The 22,274-nt window shown below is 39.3% G+C and overlaps 1 protein-coding gene across 6 annotated transcripts in view; it reads left to right on the top strand.

The window, feature by feature from the left end:
* The window catches only part of Opa1 (OPA1 mitochondrial dynamin like GTPase), a 73,778-nt gene that overhangs the window by 21,223 nt on the left and 30,281 nt on the right, over positions 1-22,274 (top strand). For all 6 annotated transcript variants that reach the window (XM_055624862.1, XM_055624861.1, XM_055624864.1 and 3 more), the window contains 18 exons: positions 695-748; positions 3,868-3,972; positions 6,044-6,130; positions 6,683-6,796; positions 9,060-9,140; positions 9,260-9,334; positions 9,826-9,897; positions 9,978-10,077; positions 10,334-10,464; positions 12,241-12,313; positions 12,409-12,481; positions 13,266-13,381; positions 13,945-14,009; positions 14,634-14,710; positions 18,206-18,371; positions 20,148-20,300; positions 20,579-20,687; positions 20,950-21,029. In XM_055624862.1, the coding sequence (XP_055480837.1) occupies positions 695-748; positions 3,868-3,972; positions 6,044-6,130; positions 6,683-6,796; positions 9,060-9,140; positions 9,260-9,334; positions 9,826-9,897; positions 9,978-10,077; positions 10,334-10,464; positions 12,241-12,313; positions 12,409-12,481; positions 13,266-13,381; positions 13,945-14,009; positions 14,634-14,710; positions 18,206-18,371; positions 20,148-20,300; positions 20,579-20,687; positions 20,950-21,029 (1,731 nt within the window). The remainder of the gene's footprint in view (positions 1-694; positions 749-3,867; positions 3,973-6,043; positions 6,131-6,682; positions 6,797-9,059; positions 9,141-9,259; positions 9,335-9,825; positions 9,898-9,977; positions 10,078-10,333; positions 10,465-12,240; positions 12,314-12,408; positions 12,482-13,265; positions 13,382-13,944; positions 14,010-14,633; positions 14,711-18,205; positions 18,372-20,147; positions 20,301-20,578; positions 20,688-20,949; positions 21,030-22,274) is intronic.

Here is a 22,274-nt window from a genome sequence, read left to right on the forward strand (position 1 = left end):
TTATACAATGAAATTTGGAAGCTTTTAAATTTGTTTGTCTTGGAACTATTGATGACAGTTTAAAGTAGTATACACAATATCTGTGAATTTTCTCTTTTATGTTCAAATCAGCTTAGTTGCTTAACTTGGTTTCATTTCTAAGATATGTCTGCTCTGTTGAGAGTTAGCCAATGTTGCATTGGAATTGGATGTAAAAACAAGCCTCCGCTCCACTTAACTCTTTGGAGATAGCAGTTGTTTTCTGTGTCTGTTATGCATAGCTCTAGGATAGTGAGGAAGTTGGAATTTGTTCTTTAGAAGATACGCTATAACCAATGAGCTTTCTCACTAGCTGTATACAGTGCCATGTATGTAGTTTCCCCACACCCTGTCTGGAGACCTGCAGTGCTCCAGGCATTAGGCTTCTGTGCCTTAGTACAAAACATCCTCCTGGAAGAGTAAACCCAGATGTTCATCTCCGCTGTTTCTAACAAGTCTTTTATAACAAATGCCCAAAATAGTAATAGGACAATGACTCCTTGATAGATTTTGATGAACTATTGATGAGTATGAGTTTTTATTATCTTAAATATTCACTTGATTTAAATTTTATTTTAAATATACATACACTCTTAGTGCTGCTTTAAAACTTTAGCATATTCTACGTTTATGCATATTCTAAACTTACTAAAATTAATGTATTTTACATATTTAGGTGTCAGACAAAGAAAAGATTGACCAACTTCAAGAAGAACTTCTGCATACTCAGGTAACTCTAGTCAGTAAGAGACCCAACGCCTCTTTTTCTGTGAGCCACTAGGGCCTGACACATGGTGGGAGTCACACATGACAGGCAAGCATACTGACACTGAGCAGCATCCTCAGCCCCAGGGACTTCTTTTGGGGGGCTGTGGACAGTGGGTTCTTTCTCCAGCAAAGCAAAAGTTGAAATACTTAGTGACAGACCCTTATCTCTAACAGTAATTTCTATATCTACAAAAGCTAATTGAGAAATAGGGAATAAAGAAGAAATCAAATGAATACCAGGTTAACTCATTTAAGTGCAGATTCCTATTTTGAGTGATTCTTGTTCACATTTTAAAAATAAACTATTGTACTATTGTGGGGAAGAAATGGATGAAAGTATTTGTCCTTATATAAGCTAATGCTTATTTTTTCACTTTGCTAGGCTAGATATAAAGTAAAGAAATTTGAGATTTCACATACCTCTGATGAGTCCCCAGAACCCTTTCTTTTTTTCTCTGAATCGTGAAGTCAATATAAATTTTTTTCCTAAAGATATTTCTGGTGATATAAGCCAGTCAGTCTCAGGGTTAATTACAGAAATCATTATTTAAAAGTCAGTCCTGCACAATGTAACCAATAGCTACCTTTCGGGTATAAAATTTACCAACAGCAGTTATTTTATATAATTAAGATTTATTTATACAAGCCAAAAGACATGCTTACCATGGGTCTTTTTAGGGAAAACATACAAGAAGGGGCAATCTGAATAGTATATTTTTGATGCGTGTTCTTCCTTGAACTCTTCATGGACTCTCATGTTTAGCTGTACACTAGTGTGCCTGTGCTTTGGATGGAACCTGTCTTTCTTAAGGCTTCTCTGCATGAGTTAAGAATCATTACCCTGTTTACTGCTCAGATCATTAGCCCTTGCAGTGTACTCAATAAGTGTTCTCAATTCCCTGTTTGCTTGTTTTGTTTGTTTGTTCGTTTTTAGTCCCTGGTCTCTGAGAGTGTGGTCCTTGGGGCCATAACATCAGTATTCCCTGGGAGCTTACTGCAAGTACAGACTCAGGGCCATCCCTGACCTACCGAGCCAGAGTCTCTGACTGTGGAAGGGTGTTTTGTAGTTCTCTTATTTATGTAGTTTTGGTTTGGGAGAGGGTCTCACTATGTAGCTGACCTGGAACTTAAATCCTCTTGGGTTAGTCTTCTAAATGCCTGCTCACCATTGAATCCAACTACAGTCTTTGTCTTTAAAGCCCTTGAGGTAAGTATGATACAACCTAAAATTTGAGAATTGTTTGTTCTCTGTAAGCATGCCCTGCCTTCTGACTGCAACACAACCTAGCTATCTATACTAAAGAACCACACAATCAAGTTACAAATGAAATCACACACACACACACAAAGTATAAGGTTTTAAGTAGATTACAGTTTTGCCTGCATTTACAACTGTTCTCAGGTTGGACATTCATGCCAGCCCATTTATGCTTCTAGAGGGTGGCTGCAGGTTGACACTTGTACCAAGGAAAGAAATGTCGATTTCTCCAAATTGATTACAAAGAAGTATGCTATGGAAATGTACCCTGAATGTGTGCAGTTCCTGCTGAAGGCTTTATGCATCGGGTGGGGAACATTGTGATGTGATGAACTGTGCGTTCATCTCCATCCCTATCAGTGGTTCTCAGGTGAAAGACATATACAGCTGCACTGAGGTGTTTAATTTTTATCTTAAAGGGGTAAAAATGGGAAATAATTTTAATAACATGTTTTATTTAAGGCAGTGTGTCCCAAATTAGTATCATTGCAACCTGTAATACATAGAGCAGATATTTAAAAGGAATTTTTATGTTTCCAAAACACTATTTTAAAAAAAGAGCTCAATAATTGTATAGTGACTGTTATCTAAATAGCAAAGAAACACTAGTTTTTCTATCCTTATGGGCTGTAAGTGAATGCTTTACAAAATATGTTCATCACTGGGCAGTGGTGATGCATGCCTTTAGTCCCAGCACTCAGGAAGCAGAGGCAGATGAATCTCTGAGTTTGAGACCAACCTGGTCTACAGAGCATGTTCCAGGACAGCTAAGGCTACACAGAGAAACCCTGTTTCTAAAAACAAAAGTTTACTATACAGCCAAGTAGTTCTACTGTGTTATGCTGTATAGTTTGGCTATGGGTGTTTTTCTCTAATTAAGTCTATCTTGGACATTCTGTAAGGATAGGACCTTGATTTCCTGTTATTTAGCATTTTTTCTGGAGTTTCAAACATAAAAAGTCTAAGAAATGCTTTCCATGTTGCGATATAAGTTGTTCATCTAAGTGTTCTGCTGATTTATAAGGAAGTGTGACTCTTAATTCTCTGTAACTGAGATAACCAGTGTGAACAGCTTGCCTTGAAAAGCAGACTATATTGCCATTCCGTTACTTTGAAATAATAACCCTCGATCAATTGATTTTCTTAAGTATATGTTTTTATCTCACTATTTTAAGTACAAACAAACTTCTCCAGATATGGACATTTGACAAAACCTGGAAGATTTTAAGCCTTTTACTCAGACAGGCCTGTTTAAATGCTTTTTCCCCCCACACAAGGTGACCTTAGGACAAGCTGCCAGGTGTCCCTAACTTAAGCTTCCGGCCTGTAAAACCTCTACTCTGGTGGGCTTTCTATAAAGGGTTCATCACATAATGCATGCTTAGATGTTGCTCGCTCATGTTGTATATCAAACCATCTTTGTTAAAATAATGTCCAAATGAGAGCAATTTCAATTTTGGCCTTTAGCTTTATATTGAAGACTTTCTTTTTGAAATTGTAAGAAATACTGTTTCTTAAGGTATAGTCCCAACTTCTTTAGGTTCTTAATTTTTTAGTATTTTTAAATTACTTCCTCAACATGAAGCAAATATATTTTTAAGCTAAATGCTCAATTATAATGGATAATTATGTATTTCACTGTTTGCTTGAAATAATCATAGTTTTATTTTCTCTACATTGTCATGGAACATTTTTAAGTGTAATAATTTAAATGTAACTAGTTAAGTTATGTAACCAGAATTTTGAAAGATTTTAATTAGACTTACTATTTATTTGTTAACCCATTTTTTTATTACACAGTCATGTATATTATTTTGTTGCAGTTAAAGTATCAGAGGATCTTGGAGCGTTTAGAAAAGGAGAACAAAGAGCTGAGAAAACTGGTCCTGCAGAAGGATGACAAAGGCATCCATCATAGGAAACTTAAGGTACTTTACCCTAATCTGGTAGTTCTCAGGACCTTGAATAAACCTTTCTTTAAAAAAAAAAAAAAATGTATATGGGTGTTTTGCCTTCGTGCCCGGTGCCTGTGGAGGCCAGAAGAGGTCGTCAGCTTCCTTGGAACTGCAGTTACAGATGATTGTGTAAGCTGCCCTCTGGGTGCTAGAAAGTGAACCCGGGTCCTCTGGAAGAGCAGCCAGTGCTCTTAACCACTGAGCCATCTTTCCAGCCCCTAAATGATTAAAAAAATTTTTTTCAGTAACTTATGAAGTGTCTTACCTTTTCACTTCTACCTAGTGTAAGTATTTCATAAATTGTAGTTTCCAAATTCATCATCTGTTATGCCCATAAAATCTTCATATTTTAAGAGGACTTTCTTATGAATCAACCTGTTTTCATAAAATACCTGTTATCTTCAACCTTAATTTCCATATCTATAAATTTTGAATTCTTTTAAATGCTTTTTAAAAAATTATCATTAGTGTGTGCACATATGTGTATGTGCCATGGTGTGTGTGTGTGTGTGTGTGTGTGTGCATGTGTCTGTCTGTCTGTCTGTGTGTCTATGTTGGTTCTCTCTTTCATCCTTTACTAGGGTATAGGAATTGAATTCAGGTCACCAGGCTTGTATGGTATGTGCCTTTACTTGTTGAGCCATCTTGCCTGCCCCAAATTATGATTATTAATTTGTTTAATACTTAAGTAATACTTGCTACTGTTGCTTCACTGCTATTTCCACTTCAGTTTGTCTTCAGTTTTGAAACTTAATACTTATTTTCCAAGGTAAGTTTTCTACTACAGCACTTAAAGTGAACTTTAAAATATAAGTGTATTTGATATTATTGTGATCAATATACTGGCAATTGCCAGTATCAATAAATTAAGTCTTACTGTCACTGCAGACTCAAGCCAGATGTGTTAGGTTGACATAGGTCTTTTAACTTGAAAGTTTAATGCTATATCAGTGTCTCAGAATAAGTAAACATGAGTTGCTGCAATATACCAGGACCATAGTGGGCCATGGCCCGTGTTCTAGAACCAAGATCCAAAGATGTCTTTCTAGTTTAACAAACATGCCTTAGTAGCTTTGACTCTAAATCATCATGATCCAAAGAATGAAAGCCTGACTGTTTTTACAAGTCCTGCCTGACCACGGAAAATTCATGCTCAAGTGTTGGGAAATAATTACCTTACAAATGGTATTTTCCCGCATAAAATACTGTGATAATGAAATGTATTTGTTTTAGGCAGATGTGAGCGCAGCTCTCTGCCATTTAGGTGTTTCTGTGTCGTATTAGGTAAAAGTATCCTCAAACTCTCACAATGTGACCACCTCGGCATTAATTATAACCCTTAGTTACAAATGCTTGATGCTTCCCTCCTGTTCTCAGACCTGTGTGCGTGTGTGTTTGCCCCTAGATATTTTACTTGAAGCTGTTGTATTCACGGTTCTGTGCTCAGTCCTGGTGCGCAAAGAATGGCAATCCAGGACATTTGCCTGTACTAGCGTTGCTCGTGTTGCCGCCTTCCCTGTTCCTAGGTGCTTGAGCACTCTCCTGCTGTAACAGCTCTTCCACCGATCCTGGACCACTTCTCTTCCCAGTCCTCAGGCTCTCACATGCATCCTGCCCGTTCTTCACTCCATCATGTGCTTTCTTGCTTTTTTTCTACCCTTTGCCCTTTCTGTTTTTCCATACGCCCTAGGCTTGACAGAGAGTCATTTCTGTCAGTTTGTTGATCAACTGACCCCTCATTTGGCTTTTATGGTGGTCGTGGTTAGCTCATTAATGGTAGTTGCATTCTCTTTAGACTAATGAAATCTAATTAGACTCTGAAATCCTAAATTAATGAACCTTTCACTAAGTCAGTATATTTCTAAATAAACTGAACAAAGGGAATTTGTTCTTAATGCTGGCTTTACTATGGAAATGCATTTATGTTTTTAGAAAAAAGCAATATTATTTTGAATTTATCTATGTGTTTCTCTTGATATAGCTGTGGCCTTTTGATTGATTTTTTTCCCCCACTGACTTTTGCTAATTTTTGTCTATTTTGCAGAAATCTTTGATTGATATGTATTCTGAAGTTCTTGATGTTCTCTCCGATTATGATGCCAGTTATAATACACAAGATCATCTGCCACGGGTAAGGGGAAAATAGACAGGGGACCTGCTGTCAGCAGGAAAGTACAGTCCCTCGTCACCGTAATTCCTGCGTTCCCTTATATTCCTTAAATACTCAGTATGGCTTGGCTCTTTATTTTGGGGACCATAAAAGTAAATATATGTGTTTTGAAAGAAAACTGTCAGATGTTTACCATTATACATTCATTATAATGTTAAAATACCTAGGCAAAAATTAAATAAACATATGGATGAAATTAGTCTAATAGAATCCAAAGTATGTTTATAAAATGTAAATTGGCTATGGAAAATATTTGTAGAAAATTAATGATCTGCTTTTAGAAATAACTCTTAATTAACATAGTTTTCAAAAATAAAAATTTGACTATAAATAATGGATCCAATTTAATGTTTTTGCTGTGTATCTGCAGAGTACTTACATGTATCAAATCTTACTCTTTAAAAAAAATCACTTTTTTGGCTATAAATATCTTAAAACAATTTTAAAATGGTGTTATCCAACATTTAATTTGGTATCAGAAAAATATTAATGAAAGCTATTTGTCTGTGATAGGTTGTTGTGGTTGGAGATCAGAGTGCTGGGAAAACAAGTGTGCTGGAAATGATTGCTCAAGCACGGATATTCCCACGAGGGTCTGGTGAGATGATGACACGTTCTCCAGTGAAGGTAGGAAGGGATGCCATCTCACTGAAAGGCCTCAGTATTGGAATTAAGACTTAGCTAAAGAGGGGGTTCTTACACAGCATTCAGAATCATTGCCAATGTAGGAATTAGTAGGAGGCACAGCCAGGGAACACATGTGCAGAGCTGAAAGAGTACATGAAGGGAGAGAGGTGGGAAAGGATATCAGAAAAAACAGTAGTTGTCCAGGTGATACTGTAAGGCCTCTTGATATTATCTGGAATAAGACATACAAAGAGGCTGAGAAAGAGAATAAAAATATTGGAAGTGGAGTCAGTGAATGGAGACAATTTCCTACAGTATTTATGTGCTGCTTATCATGATCTATTAAGCTAAAAAAAAAAATAGTAGGAATTTGCAAGAACAAAGTAAACTAAGGTAAAGGAGGCTTGTTTTTCTCTCTCTCTCACTGTGTGTGTGTGTGTTCTCACTCCCCATATGTAAAAACCACAACTCACCAATGGAGACAGGAAGAAAGTAAATGGCTGTAGGCTTTTTCATTAACCAAATGTTTATTTGGCTCTTATTATGTCCCAGCATTGGTTTGCAAGGCATGTGCAACCTTTTGACCTTTGGTATTATATATAAGACACTTGAAAACCATGCAGCCAATTTACCAAATAAATAAATATATATTTCAATGTTTTAATTAAGTTTCTGATTTGGTGTTGGGCCACAATCATAGTTATTTTGGAGTGCATGTGGCTTGTGGGCCAGGGGTCAGATATACTTGGCTTTAGACAGTATGCAGTAAATTAAAGAAGAGTTTTGCTATAAGCATAATAAATAATAGTATTTGTACTATTTAGTATGTTAGAAATGGAGCCTGGAAAGTCCACTGAGATATAGGATACTTATAGGTGACATTTGAACCAAGGTGGCATTTGAAACAAGATTTACAGAAAGTGAGGGAACTAGGCATGTTGCAATCTGGTAGTTATGTTGCAAGCAGAGAATAGCTGGTACACAGCTCGTGAGGTAGCAGACAGGTATCCCTGTTTGAGGAATAGGGAAGAGGCCGGTGTGATGAAAACACTGGGAGTTCATCTTTTACTTGCTGCAGGAACCATACTGTAGAGGCTGTACGTAATACTTCAGAAAGTCAACTCTGTCCTGGAGGCAGGTTGCCTTCAAATAGGCAAGCCATTAGCCTTCTGTTCATAAGGACTTATACTGCTTCATAATCTATTGGTGTCTCCTCAGAGCAGTGAATTTGACATATCTAGACTTGGTATTTTGTCTTCTTTTAACCCAGATTTCTGGTTGGTTTCTAAATATCCATTTCTTGAAGGACATCGCACATAAAATGAAGGGTTAGTTTTTTTGGTGATTCATTTCTATAGTTCATTTTTTGCTAGGATCTTGTTACCTGAGGTCACAAATTCCAATTATATATATGTATGTATGTATTTTGGTCTGTTTGGTAGTGTAATTGCTATAGACTTTAAGTTTATATCTTAGCCCTTTGTCTAGCACGTAAAATCAGAACGTACTCAAAGGAAAATAGCTGCAGATAATCCTCCTAAGGCCTTTGGGATCTGGGATGCAAGGCCACGCTGTGTAGTTGCTTTCAGCAGCTGGTTTTTGTTTTCTTGTGTAACTTGCTTAGCTTATCTCATGGGATATTTCCAAAGTTAAACAGTGTAATTATGATAATTTGAAATGTATACACTAGAAATTAGGGAATATTAACTTTAGAAGCTCTAGTAAAATGACTCACTGTCACTGCATGTTGTTAAATACTTCTCCCTAATGCCTCTCCTGAGAAGTTTGCTTGTGGCCTGGTGGCCAAGGTCAGTCTGTGCTGTGGTGTCGTAGCTTCAGCCACACTCTGCCTGTCTGAGGAGTGAGATCTAAAGCAGAGGTGGTCACCCTGTATGTCCCTGTTTGTAACACTTGTTGTGTATTGAATGTATAGAGGAATGATGACTAAATGAACGATCCTTTCCCTGCATTCATATGAAGTTAAATATTGGCTTCAAGCTGTAGAGGGGCAGTTTCTGTTCTTGGTGGTTTGCAGAGCTTTGCCTGGAGGAGAGAGACAGCAGCACTGTCATAAAAGACAGAGAATCCACCAGTCTCGTTGCAGAGTGGCAGCATGCTGCTACACCTGGACAGTGAGAGCAGCCATACTGACCGCACCTGAGTAGAGCATGAAAGTGCAGTGATTGGCCCTGCATGGTCCTGTGCAGGTGCTGGGGATCAACCCTAGCTGTGAATGCATCCTTCTATCTGTTTGTCTTCTCAGGTGACTCTCAGTGAAGGTCCTCACCATGTGGCTTTGTTTAAAGACAGCTCCCGGGAGTTTGACCTCACCAAGGAGGAAGATGTAAGTAGAATTCATCCCAAGTTCAATGGGTTGCTCCGTAAGCCCTGTGCACACTGAGACAATGAAGAGGAATGTTTGGCATGAATACTATTTAGGACTTTTTTCTTTTCCTTTAATAGCTTGCGGCGTTAAGACATGAAATTGAACTCCGAATGAGGAAAAATGTGAAAGAAGGTTGTACCGTAAGCCCTGAGGTGAGACCAGCAATTCATTTCAGCCATGATTTGGGGAAATGGAGTCTTTGATGTATATTATTATGGATAATAATGGTTAATATGGATATTAATGTGTTATTTCGACTGTAACTGTTCTAAGATGTATAGATACTTTTCTTTATTTGGATTTTGTTTTTGTTTTTGTTTTTTTGAGACAGGGTCTCATTGTGTAGCCCCGGCTGGCCTGTAACTTACTATGTAGACCAGGTTAGCCTTAAAGTCACAGAGATCCACCTGCCTCACAAATGCTGGGGTAAAGGCATGTGCTGTAACACTCAGCAGATTATTTTAATGTTCTGAATAATATATCGTTGTGGGGAGAATTTCCTAGCATATTTACTTTGGGATCTAAAGAAAATAACTTTTTAAAATAAATACCTGAATGAACAATAGAACTTTCAGAATATTTATCACTAAAAATATTCTTAAGAAATTCACTGCCCAAGAGATTGACTTGTCTTCCTGAACAGACCATATCGTTGAATGTCAAAGGCCCTGGGCTGCAAAGGATGGTGCTTGTGGACCTGCCCGGTGTCATTAATGTAAGTGCATACAGATGTCTTTCATTTCATCCCTACTGTGGAAACCATCTGTAATGACATTTAAAACCTTTTTCTTGAAGACTGTGACATCTGGCATGGCTCCTGACACAAAGGAAACTATTTTCAGTATCAGCAAAGCATACATGCAGAATCCTAATGCCATCATCCTGTGCATTCAAGGTAAGCCCCAGCAGCCCTTCACTGCACCCCACGCGTTCCTCCTGGCCTGCTGTAGGCCTGTCAGATAAGCACATGTGTTGTCGCCTCTCTGGCTCATTTTATCAGTAAGTGGGATTGAAGCCAGGAAGGTGTTGATACTTTTCCCTTTTGTCATCACTGGAATCTTTATTGGCCACATTCCTAAAGTACGTGTACTAAGACTAAGTTTTTTCAATCCGCTTTATAATCAGTCAGCTGTCGTTTCTCCTTTTTTCAGATGGATCTGTAGATGCTGAGCGCAGCATCGTTACAGATTTGGTCAGTCAAATGGATCCTCATGGACGAAGAACGATATTTGTTTTGACCAAAGTGGATCTGGCGGAAAAAAACGTAGCCAGTCCAAGCAGGGTGAGGGCACGTTCTTTATTGTGAGAACAAGGGTGCATGTGTGTGTGAGAGAGAGACAGAGAAACAGGGACTACTCAGGCTGTTTTTCTTCTCCATATGGGATCTGGGAATCTCTATAAGTTCTTTCTGGGTGCAGATCTGACTTAAGACATACTGTTTAAGGTACACAATGGTAGTTGGACATAAAGAAGATTTGCTTAATTTTAAATCCTTGCATTACCATTTGCTAGCTGTGTGATCTTGGGGTGGTAATTTATTCAGCTTTTCAATGCTTTAGGCTCCTCATTTGGTAGGAATGAAGACATTTATGATATGATCTCATAGGCTGTGATGAGTTAATAGTAGTAATGCACAGTGGTTAGAATGGTTCTCAAGCACAAAGTGACCAGCTTGTTTACAAATGATAAATTCATATTCTATAGTTGCCTGTAAAACAATGGTGTCGGGTCCTCATCCCCACTTCCTCTGCAAAGGATGTCTCTCTTTCCCACCTTAACCTGTGGGACTTTGGCTCTCTGTCAGTGTCCTCAAACATCCCAGCTGCAGGGATGGTGATTCTCTTGAAGGACTCGGGGCTCACCACATAGTCGTTCTTGCCTCGAAGATGCATTGCAGAGCCATGAAGGAGAAGATGCACGGGATACAGTCTACCGGCATCCTAGTCGTGTTTCCAGGACCCTTCACCCAGATGCTAGTCAGAGGCAGGACCAAAAGTTCAAATTCTCAGAAGAAAACTGGTCAGCACATACCTACCGCATTACTTACCTAGGAATGCGTATATGAGATCCATGTGAAGCTTACTTCAGGCCTTTCTGTGGCATAGACTCTGCTTTAGCCCAGATTTAACTTGTCTTATCCAGTGTTAATCTAAATAGGCCTCCAGAAGTGGAAATTCTTACATCGTGTGTGAATGATAGATTGATGTAAACATGCATTTTCCTGGGTCCAGACTCCATAATTTTTATTACACTCAGAAAAGGATTTTTAGCCTTAAGAGCTGAAAACCAACCCAAAATATGTTTTAAGTAGGGATAAAAGGAGAAATGAGTAAAAAACAATCCAACTTGGTTAGACTTTATATATTCAGGGCCCACAAGATGTGTCAGCAGATAAAGGTGCTGTGGCCAAATCTGACCTGAGTTTGATCCCTGGAACCCACAGAGTAGAAGGAGACAGCTGACCCCACAGTTGTCTTCTGACCTCCATTTGCATGCCCCCATATTGCATGTACAAATAAAAAATTAATTCTTTAATTTAGTAGAATAATTTAAATTTTTTAAATACTGAAACTATAAGGAGAGAGTAATACCTGCCTCTGCCTTGGAGTGCTGGGATTAAAGGTGTGCACCACCACACCCAGCTCAAGAGTAATAAATCTATTTATTGAGTGTGTCTCTGTGCCAGGAAGGCACTGTGCTGAGTGTTATTATCTCATAACCTCTATAACCTTTTATTGAAACTAGCTCGTTTACTTAAGGTCACATAGCTAGTAAGTGACAGAGCAAGAACTCCAGCCAATGTCTGGCTCAGAAGCACTATGAGTCATTCCAAGTTTTAATCTTGACATACATTGCAATAAAACATTTTCAGTGTAGTAAAGTTAAATGTATTTCCCTTAACAATCAAAACGCATTTATATTGCTTTTGAACAGATGTATATGTATGCTGATATGTAATAGAGTTTTTTTAATAGTTTGCTTTTTAACTTTCATGTTGTGCTTTTAAAAATTAAATGAGTCTATATTTCACATTTATTTTTCCAATATATTAAAATAGATACAACAGATCATTGAAGGCAAGCTTTTCCCAATGAAAGCTCTGGGTTATTTTGCTGTCGTGACAGGAAAAGGTATGCAAAGATGGGCTGTTATAACTTACTTTTAGTTTTTGTTGTTTTCAGATAATAAAGATTAATTTTCTTGGTGAAAATTTGCTCTTTCCTAGGAAACAGTTCTGAAAGCATTGAAGCTATAAGAGAATATGAAGAAGAATTTTTTCAGAATTCAAAACTCTTAAAGTAGGTGTCATATTATAATACCCAAAGACTTTACAATGACAGCAGAGCTTACACTGAACTTTGTCGATCCTGTCTTGTGGTGGTTAGCTGACTGTTGGCTGTTGCTGCACATGGTGGTCTGTAGCTAACGAGGCTGTCCTTGAGTACTCTCAGACAGATTGGGAAGCAGTTTACCACTGGTACAGTAGATGGCAGGACAGACTGCCTCTGCAAGTGTGCACTGAGAGACAACCCTGACACCTCTTATGTTGTTTTCCCCAGAGCATGATTCTTCTAATTAACTTTTTAAAATGTGTGTGCACATTTCTCTTATAATAGAAAAAGTTGGAGGGGGAGGAGGCAACAGGATATCCCTAAATAGATATCTGAAGAAATTGGCAGAAAATAAGACACTGAACCATACAGCAAAACAGAAGGACTAAAAGAGCAATTGAATTATACTGAAAGTTTCTACGTGGAGTTCTAGAACTAGGAAAAGCATAGTTGCCTCCAGATTGGTACAGAAGCAAGGAAAGTTCCTGCAGTTATAGCTCAAGAATTCTGTTTTTATTAGCAAGGAAATAATGACCTTGTAGACCTGTGTGGTCCACTGTGGTTCTTACTAGTCCAGTGCACTCACCAGACAAAAGCTACACTAACCATATCCTTCAAGAGCTCAGTGCTAGTGCTGCCATACTGGACAGCTCAGATAGACCCATTCTCCTTAAAGTTTGATTGGGCAGTGATAGTGTGAGGTAAGTTCTCCTTTGTCATTCTGACACACTCTAGCTCTGGTCTCCTGTAGGACAAGTATGCTAAAGGCGCACCAGGTCACTACAAGAAATCTCAGCCTTGCTGTGTCGGACTGCTTTTGGAAAATGGTTCGGGAGTCAGTTGAACAACAGGCTGACAGTTTCAAAGGTAAGGTGGCTTCTTAAAGCGAGCCCACAAATCCAGCCATGTGACAGTCATCTGAATTCAGGAGACTTTTCTCTCCCTTTCTCAGTCCCCAAGTACTTGATTGATTATTGGACAACAGCTAGAAAATGGAGAAAGGCAAACCTTCTATTGTACAAGAACTGACTTTCCCTTGCAGAGGCAGTAGTGCTTAGAGAAAGCCTATGGAGAATTTACATTTTCCCTGACAGGAGGAAGGAAGACCCTGGGCAGCACTACATTGTACTGTTTCCCCGCATCCACACTCTCTGCACAAGTCTTCGCATCCATTACCACAGGCAGTGAGAACAGACTCTCCTCCCTTCTTGCCCATTGGAAAGTTTACTTCGACTTTTGTGACTTGGTACCACTGCAGTTATCTTCATTTCCATTTTACAGAAGAGGAAACGAAACTGCAGCTTAATTTTTGTGACCAGTGTCACAAAGCATTAGACCCAGGATCCGAATTACAAAGTATTGAGGTAGCCACCAACTACCACATCTCAAAGAAGAAGCAGTCAGATTTGACCGTCTTTCTTTCTCCACAGCAACACGCTTTAACCTGGAGACAGAGTGGAAGAACAACTACCCTCGCCTGCGAGAGCTCGACAGGGTAAGGATCTGAGTGCTCTGGTCAACAACTCTTGCTCACAGAGGAGTTGTTGAGCTGACGAGCTAGATTGTTTTGTTTTTAATGATAATTGCTCGAGAGTAGTTGTCTTTTCTACAATAATTTAAACTGTTATAATGTTTTAAGATGAAGCTGTAGAAACATGTTAAATGTTTTCTGAGAAAATTTGGCTGTTCTTTAGTAGTTTTATCAATGTATACCGGTGTATGTAATTTTTGTTTTTAGTTCTATATTAGCTTTTTGCTTTCTTGGTATTAACCTTGGAGGTCTGTAGTCTTATTTAATGGGAGTAAATATTGTTTTTCTTCAATTTTAAAATAGCATTAGTTGTAAGACCCAGCATTAACTTACTGTTACTGATCACTAAATTGTATGTGTTGGTTCTTTAGCAGCTGTTTAAAACTACAGTCAGGATTGGAAAGGAGACATTGTCTTACCTGACTAATGATAGATACTCCTACAGGAGGCTCCACAGTCACTATAGTCTTACATCTTCAAGCCAAAACATAGTCCTCCTGTGCGTGGCCTCCTTTTGATTATCTCTGAAGGTCATGACAGGACAAATTTAGTGTCTTGTCAATCCTAACTTGTGTCTATGTTGCCTAGAATGAACTATTTGAGAAAGCTAAAAATGAGATCCTCGATGAAGTTATCAGTCTGAGCCAGGTTACTCCAAAACACTGGTGAGTATCCTCCCAGCATCTCTCACCCTAACATAGAAGAAGCAGGGACTTTCACTGCCTGCACTCCTTCGAAGAGAAGTAGGCCAAAGCACAAAGTGTGTCTCCTTAAAAGAAAGCTGCAGTTGTAGTCTATCGGCTGAATGGCTAGACAGTAGCTTACTCAGGCGCCTTTTTAATCCGGTTTTATCTTTGGCTTATCTTCTATTTGTTCTTAAGAAATACAAAGTTGTGATTTCTATAGAATCATTTACACAAAGCTTCATAAAATTGTCACAAAATAGCTTATCAGGACTGCTCTGATGGACTATTGCTCTGATGGACTCTGATTACTATTGAGCATCCTAGGGGACACTGATTTTAAGGGAAGAATGCTCTATGCTTTTTAGCTCTGTTTCCACGGCAGAACTGGTGTTTTTTGTTACATGGATGTACTGAATTGTGCACAATAACATTTTTTAATTTTATGTGTATGAGTGTTTTGCCTACATGTGTCTATGGCCACAGACATGTATACCTGTGGCCCATAGAAGCCAGAAGAGGACGCTGGATCTTCTGGAACTGGAGTTGCAGATGGTTGTGAGGTGCTGGTATAGAACTGTACCCTCTGATACAGCCACCAGTGCTCTTAATCACTGAGTCCTCTCTCTCTCCAGACCCAGTTTGTTATGGAGGGGGTTTTGTTTTGCTTGTTTTGTTTTGTTTTTTCTTCCCACTTAATTTTTTTTTTAAGTAGTAGGTTCATCCATTTGAAACATTGTCATATGAAGCCTATGCCAAGCGATCATCTTCAATTTATGTTTATGTAAATATAGGTATTCTTAAATTTATTGAAACAGGGCATTATAAACCAAAAAACAGTGGCAGACACTAATCCCAGCACACAGGAGGAGGAAGCAGGAGAAACACAAATTCTGAGGCAGCCTATACTCATGGGCAACCTTTTAACAGCAGCAAGACAGGCTACATGTAGCTCAAACAAACTAACAAATTACTCATGCCTGAATTATCTTCTAATAAACCTATGGTATTTAAGAAGGTTATCACTCTTGGCACAAAACTGTGTGTGTGTGTGTGTGTGTGTGTGTGTGTGTGTGTGTGTGTGCTTTTCTCCCCAGTACCTGTTTGCTCAGTGACAGATTATCACTCTGAATCAAGACACCACCGTTTCATCCCTTGTGTGTGTGTGTGTGTGTGTGTGTGTGCTTTTCTCCCCAGTACCTGTTTGCTCAGTGACAGATTATCACTCTGAATCAAGACACCACCGTTTCATCCCTAAGTCTGAATTTGTTCTCACTAGTTTCCTCATCTCTGTGCCTCGTCTCTGTGCCCTTCCTTCCTCAGTAATAACTCCCGTCTTTCTTTAAGTCATCAATACTTGCCTGATTTTTAATCTCTCCTTGTTAAGAAAAAGATATCTGGTCTTATTTTTACTACTGACCAATTAATCAAATATATTAATCACAACAAACTTGTGTTTCTTGTTCATGTTTTAAATGAGTTCAATGACTTTGTATAATTCAGTTAGCTCCTGAAATTGCAAGAGAGATACAGATATACAGATGTGTACATGAGTAAATTTAAAATGTACCTAAGTATAATTAATTACTGTATCGTAACTGCCTTCCTAGGTCGTATGAGGGTAATGTACATAAAAGGCAATTTATGAATCATAACTAATGGATAAGGATGCAGTCAGTAGTAGAGTGGCTGCTTATCCAGCCAAGGCCCTGTGTTCTCTTCAGTACCACCAAGAGAAAAAAAAAGCCTATAGCTGCTAATGTCATTTTTGGTAGAGAAAAATGTAATCCTTCTACAAATTAATTTGTTACCATAAATAAGATTAGTTTTTTTTTAATATACAGGACTTAACAGAGTTGTGAAAAGACAATAAAAGATAGTTCCCGCAGAGAAGACACAGCCCAGAACTAGAACATCTGGTGGCTGAGAATTCTCAGCTACCTCATCAGATGACCTCTAGTGATTTTTCTTATTACAAGGGACAGAATATCCATTCCCAGCCTTAAATGTTCATGCTGCAATGTACTTAACTACATTATACCAAAGATACTTCAGTAGCATAGTTGAAATTACCTTGGACCAGTGTTTCTCAACCTTCTTAATGCTGTGAACCTTTAATACAGTTCTTCATGTTGTGGTGACCCCCAACCATAAAATTATTTTGTTGATACTTTGTAACTAATTTTGTTGCTCTTATGAATTATAATATAAATATCTGATGTGCAGATAATCTTAGGTGACCCCTGTGAAAGGACTGTTCAGCCTCCACCGAGGAGTCACAACTAAGAGGCTGAGGACTGCTGCCTTAGAGTTTTTGTTGGTATTACTTAATGGTGTAGTGGCATTACATGGCCCTTTAAGATGGATGCCTTAGATCTGTGAACTATTAAAGTCCTAGGTCTGTGTAGTAAGTGCTGTATGTTCTAATGGGATCATTTGTTATTTACTTACAGACATTCTGCATACTTTAGCCATATTTTAAGAAAGGAATCCTGGGGCTTCAACTTGCTGTATAATGCGTTACAGTAGTAAATACACACAGTACATTTGTCCAGTAATGTACGTGATCTGTAAGATCCAGCTACTGATATTAAATGAAATACTGGTGTGTCATTAACACATAACCGTCTTTTCTAGCACAATAATTGGCTGGTTTTAAGGAAATACACTTTTGTGAAATCCAGTATTATGGTATGTGTGCAATTTTTGGTGAAAATATTAAGTTTACCTTGATTTGTTTAAAACACTAAAATAAAAATGGGGAAAACATACAGTTGAATCCCCTAATTCAAATGCAAGGACTCTGAAATGTGCAGTATTATCATGTGAAACTTCAAGAGTGAATTGGTGTTAAGTAAAGACATCAGCAAGAGGATTGCAAAGTCAGGAGGTGAGAGAAAGAAAGAAAACTTGAATGCTTGTTCCCATAGCCTTCTCATAGAGAGAGGTAAAGGGCAAAGATAAAACAGGAGCTGTTAGCAAGTTTGTTAAGGCTGTTCATTCAAGTAAAGAAACTATAAGCAAGTAAACATGTATGAGGTCATGCAACTTTACTGTGGTTAGTAGAACAAGAAATAGTGCAAGACCATCAAGGAACAGGTGGATGGACGAGCCAGTGTACACAATTGGTGGTGCTTAGCAATAAAGAGAGTGAAATGGTAATACATATAGCACAGATTTCATAAGTATGTTGGGTGAGAGAATGTAGGTGGAACGGTACACGCTACATGATCGCATTTATGTAAAGTTCTAGGAAATACAAAGTAGCCATAATAACAACAGCAAATAGAGTGGTTACAGAGCTGATGACAGACATTTTTCCTGGTTTCTGTGATTCACAAATGTATACATATCCCAAATTTATCAACCCTTCCAATATTTGTAGTTAGCCGCTATAGCTCGTGATACCTCAGTCAAGCTTTTTTAAAAAGTTTAATGCCATATCAGCTTTCAAGAACGTCTCCTTTTCAACTTCAGGGAGGAAATCCTTCAGCAGTCTCTGTGGGAAAGAGTGTCAACGCATGTGATTGAGAACATCTACCTTCCAGCTGCACAGACCATGAACTCAGGAACATTTAACACCACGGTGGACATCAAGCTTAAACAGTGGACTGACAAGCAGCTTCCTAACAAAGCAGTCGAGGTTAGGGTATAATGTAATTAAGTGGGTAAGAAGCATTGTCTGGAGGGGATAGGTGTTGTAGGTTGTGGGTCTTCCTCACAGTCACTATCTTTCCATTAACACTATATTTTTGAACTGCTCCTGCCTCTGCTAGTGCTGACCTTGAGATTGTTCTGAGTTGCTGCTAACATGAAAGTTTACTAATCAGGATGTTGTTTGCCTAAAGGCCTTGCTTCTCCTTCTAAAGATAACATTTAATAAAATGTTAAAGGTGAAATAACTTCTGTGAATTAATAAGAAATATTTTTAAATGGCCTAAACATTTAAACATTTCCATTTTTACATTTTCTCCAGGACCTATATATAGCCTATGGTGTATGCATTGAGTTAGGGACCTGCTAGTTTGGATAGCTGTCCTACTTGCTTAACCTTCCTGCAGCTTCATCTGAGGAGCTGGGTGATAATGTTGCCCACCTGCCAGGGCTGCTGTCAGGATTAGATGAGTTAATATGTCAAACACTTAGGTAACACCTGGCTAGTTCATAGTAGCCGCTCTGGATCATCTACATTACTGACATTCGTCCTGCCTCTTACTCAGGCTGAGTCCAGTGTGTCCTGGACGCTGTGAAGGGTTGCCAAAAACTTGTGATCAATACTAAGAGTAATTGTTCTTCATGCCTGCCGTGGAAATAGCATGGGTTCCTTCCTGTCCTGCCGCAGTCTGGCTTCTTCAGCACTGTTCTCACTTTCCTGGGCCTCTGCAGCCTCTGCCTATGTTGCATGTTGCTGAACTCTGCTCATTTCTTTATATACCATGAAAATAATTGGAGAGCGGCTGCCTCTTGTCACTAGCTCTCCTCACAGTATTCTGGGTGTGTCTAGAGATCGGATATTTACATAGCCAGAGCTTCCAGCCATGAAACTAGTCATCAGGACATCAGTAACTGTCTTTCTACTTTCTGCCCTGGGCTTGGTGTGGAGAGAGGGAGAGAAGCTGATTTGGGTAGGAGGTTCATCCCATCCCATGCTGGCCTTGGTGGTACATACCTGTAATACTCTCCCTAGGGAGGCTGAATAAGGCAAAGGATTGTCTCAAGTTCACAACAGACACAACAACTTCACTGCACCATCGAGCTGAGCTTTTACCCTGTGCTCTTCCTTTCAGAGTTGATATGAATAAAAGTTAGCTGAACCACAAAGCTGAATGATTAGTACTTGAAGCTTTTAATATGTGCCTGCTCACAGGCACAAATGTAAAGGTGACTGACTCAGCAAGAACTTAAACTTGGCAGCAGGTAGACTCAGATGTGTTATTGATTGAAAGGATTGACATAAATGTGTTGGCAGACTTGGGTGCTAGACTTGCCTAGAGGGGCCAACCCTGCTCAGCTCAGCAAGTGGCATCCTGTGGGAAAAGCATGACCTGATTGTTTCCAGGTTGTTCTCAATCGTTGGAGGTACAGGTGTAGTTGTGAAGTCTCAGTGTTTAAAATTGGCAGCATTTTTTTTTTTTTTAAACAGGTCCTCTGTGTATCACCCTGGCTGTCTTAGAACTCAATATGTAAACTAGGCTGGCCTTGAACTAACAGAGATCACCTGCCTGTGCCTCCTGAGCGCTGGGATTAATGGCATGTGACACTGCGCCCCGCTGTGCTGCCTTTTGTTAGTGTGAATGCATTTACCAAAGAACAGTATTTCCTGATCAGCTGCTGGACCACAGCTGCTTGTTGTGTTCTGTCTTCAAGTTGCATGTTTAATAAGAGTAAATAGCCTAACTACAGCTTCTTCTATACCTAGGTAGCTTGGGAGACGCTACAGGAGGAGTTCTCCCGCTTCATGACAGAGCCCAAAGGAAAGGAACACGATGACATATTTGACAAGCTGAAGGAGGCTGTGAAGGAAGAGAGTATCAAGCGACACAAGTGGAATGACTTTGCGGAAGACAGCTTGGTAGGCCCACCTGACTCACACAGTCAATGTGCTGTCCACTTACCTTACCCCTCAGTTAGCTCTGTAATGTCAGCCTCAAGGGGCTCCACTCTAGTTTTCTGGTTAAAAAAAAAAAGTGACAGATGCAGCCAATAGAAGGAGCTTCTGCATTTTTGTGGGGGTAACCTACTGTTATGTTATTTGTTATGTTTGATATTTGCCAAGTTGCCAGCTTAACTAAAATTATTGACATGTGGGAACATAAGTTAAATTAGCTTTTTCTGTCCTGACCATTTCAGAGGGTCATTCAACACAATGCTTTGGAAGACCGGTCCATATCGGATAAGCAACAGTGGGATGCAGCCATTTACTTTATGGAAGAGGCACTGCAAGCTCGTCTCAAGGACAGTAAGTAGGGGTGTGAGCTCTGGAATTGCCAGCATTGTAAAATATAATCAGCAGGCCACAGAGATAGCTCAGGGGTAAAGCAACTGCCGTGAAAGCCTGGCTACCCGGGTCGGATCCCTGGAACCCACAGAACAAACAGAGAACAGACTCCCAAAAGCTGTCCTCTGACCTCCACCCGTGCACTGGGACATGTGCGCTTTCAAATTCACACACATAGCATATATGGCCATACATAATACATTAATTTTTATCTTTCTTTTAGCTGAAAATACTATTGAAAACATGATAGGGCCAGACTGGAAAAAGAGGTGGATGTACTGGAAGAATCGGACCCAAGAGCAGGTAGGAACAAAAACACCTGTTTTCATGATGGCATTTTGCTCATAGTATGGCTTGGCGTTGTGGTTTTCTGTAGCCCAGGCTAGCCTTGAACACACAGAGGTTCTTCTGCTTCAGCTTCCTACTTGCTGAGTTGACAGGCTTGTGCCACCAGATCCGCCTTCATTTTGCATATTTCAGTTCAGGCGTTAACATACAGTCTTGGGTCTGGTGAAGATGCCTCTGTGGGTCAGAGTTCTTACTACGTAAGCATGGAACTTGAGTTCAGATCCCAGTACTCCAAGAGTTCAGCATGGCTGCATGAGCACTTGTGACCACAGTGCTCCGAGAGTAGAGACGAGATCTCTGAGGCCGCTGGCTGCCAGCCTAGCTCCACAGGAAAACCTGTTTAAAGGGATGAGGTGACGAGTGACAGTGCTCACATGCGCACATGTTCATATGCGCACACAGTGTTCTCATGGCTCTGAGAAGATTCTTCAGATGTTTCGCTACATTAGCCTTTCCAAAATATAATCAATCTGTTTTACTAAAAGAGTAAGAAAAGATGAAATGGGGCTGGAGAGATGGCTCAGAGGTTAAGAGCACTGGCTGTTCTTCCCAAGGTCCTGAGTTCAGTTCCCAGCACCCACATGGTGGCTCACAACCATTTATAGTGAGATCTGGTGCCCTCTTCTGGAGTGTAGGCACACATGCAGGTAGAATACTGTATAAATAAATAATAGATAAATAAATCTTTAAAAAAAAAAAAAAAGAGGAAATGTGCTTCCTTTGCAGCTGACTACTTTGTTCATTTCAGTTCCCTAATTAAGGTTCAAAAAAAAAAAGAGTAGTTAGGCTAGAGAGATGGCTCAGTGGTTAAAGCACTTGCTGCTCTTATAAAAGACATCGGTTTGGTCAGTTCCCAGCACCCACAAGACAGTTCACTATCCACCTATAACTCTAGTTCCAAAGGATCTAACATCTTCTTCTGGCCTCTTAGGCACCAGGCACGCACATGGTGCACATACGTACATGCAGGCCAACACCCACACTCAAAGCAGAAATAAAACCTTTTTAAGTAAAGGGCAGTTATGAGCAAAAATATTCAGCAAAATCAGAGGATATGTGACAATTGTGCTTAGGAAGAATATATTTTTTTAATATTATCTCTGGATTTTTCTGTTGGAAGTTCAGTCAAACTATTTTACCTTTTTGTAGTAATTTTTGTTAATGTGAAGACAAAATAAATATGAAAATTCAGACAAGAAG

The sequence above is a fragment of the Psammomys obesus genome, unplaced genomic scaffold (assembly GCF_907164565.1).
Source record: "Psammomys obesus unplaced genomic scaffold, mPsaObe1.curated_primary_1811, whole genome shotgun sequence".
Taxonomy (NCBI): domain Eukaryota; kingdom Metazoa; phylum Chordata; class Mammalia; order Rodentia; family Muridae; genus Psammomys; species Psammomys obesus.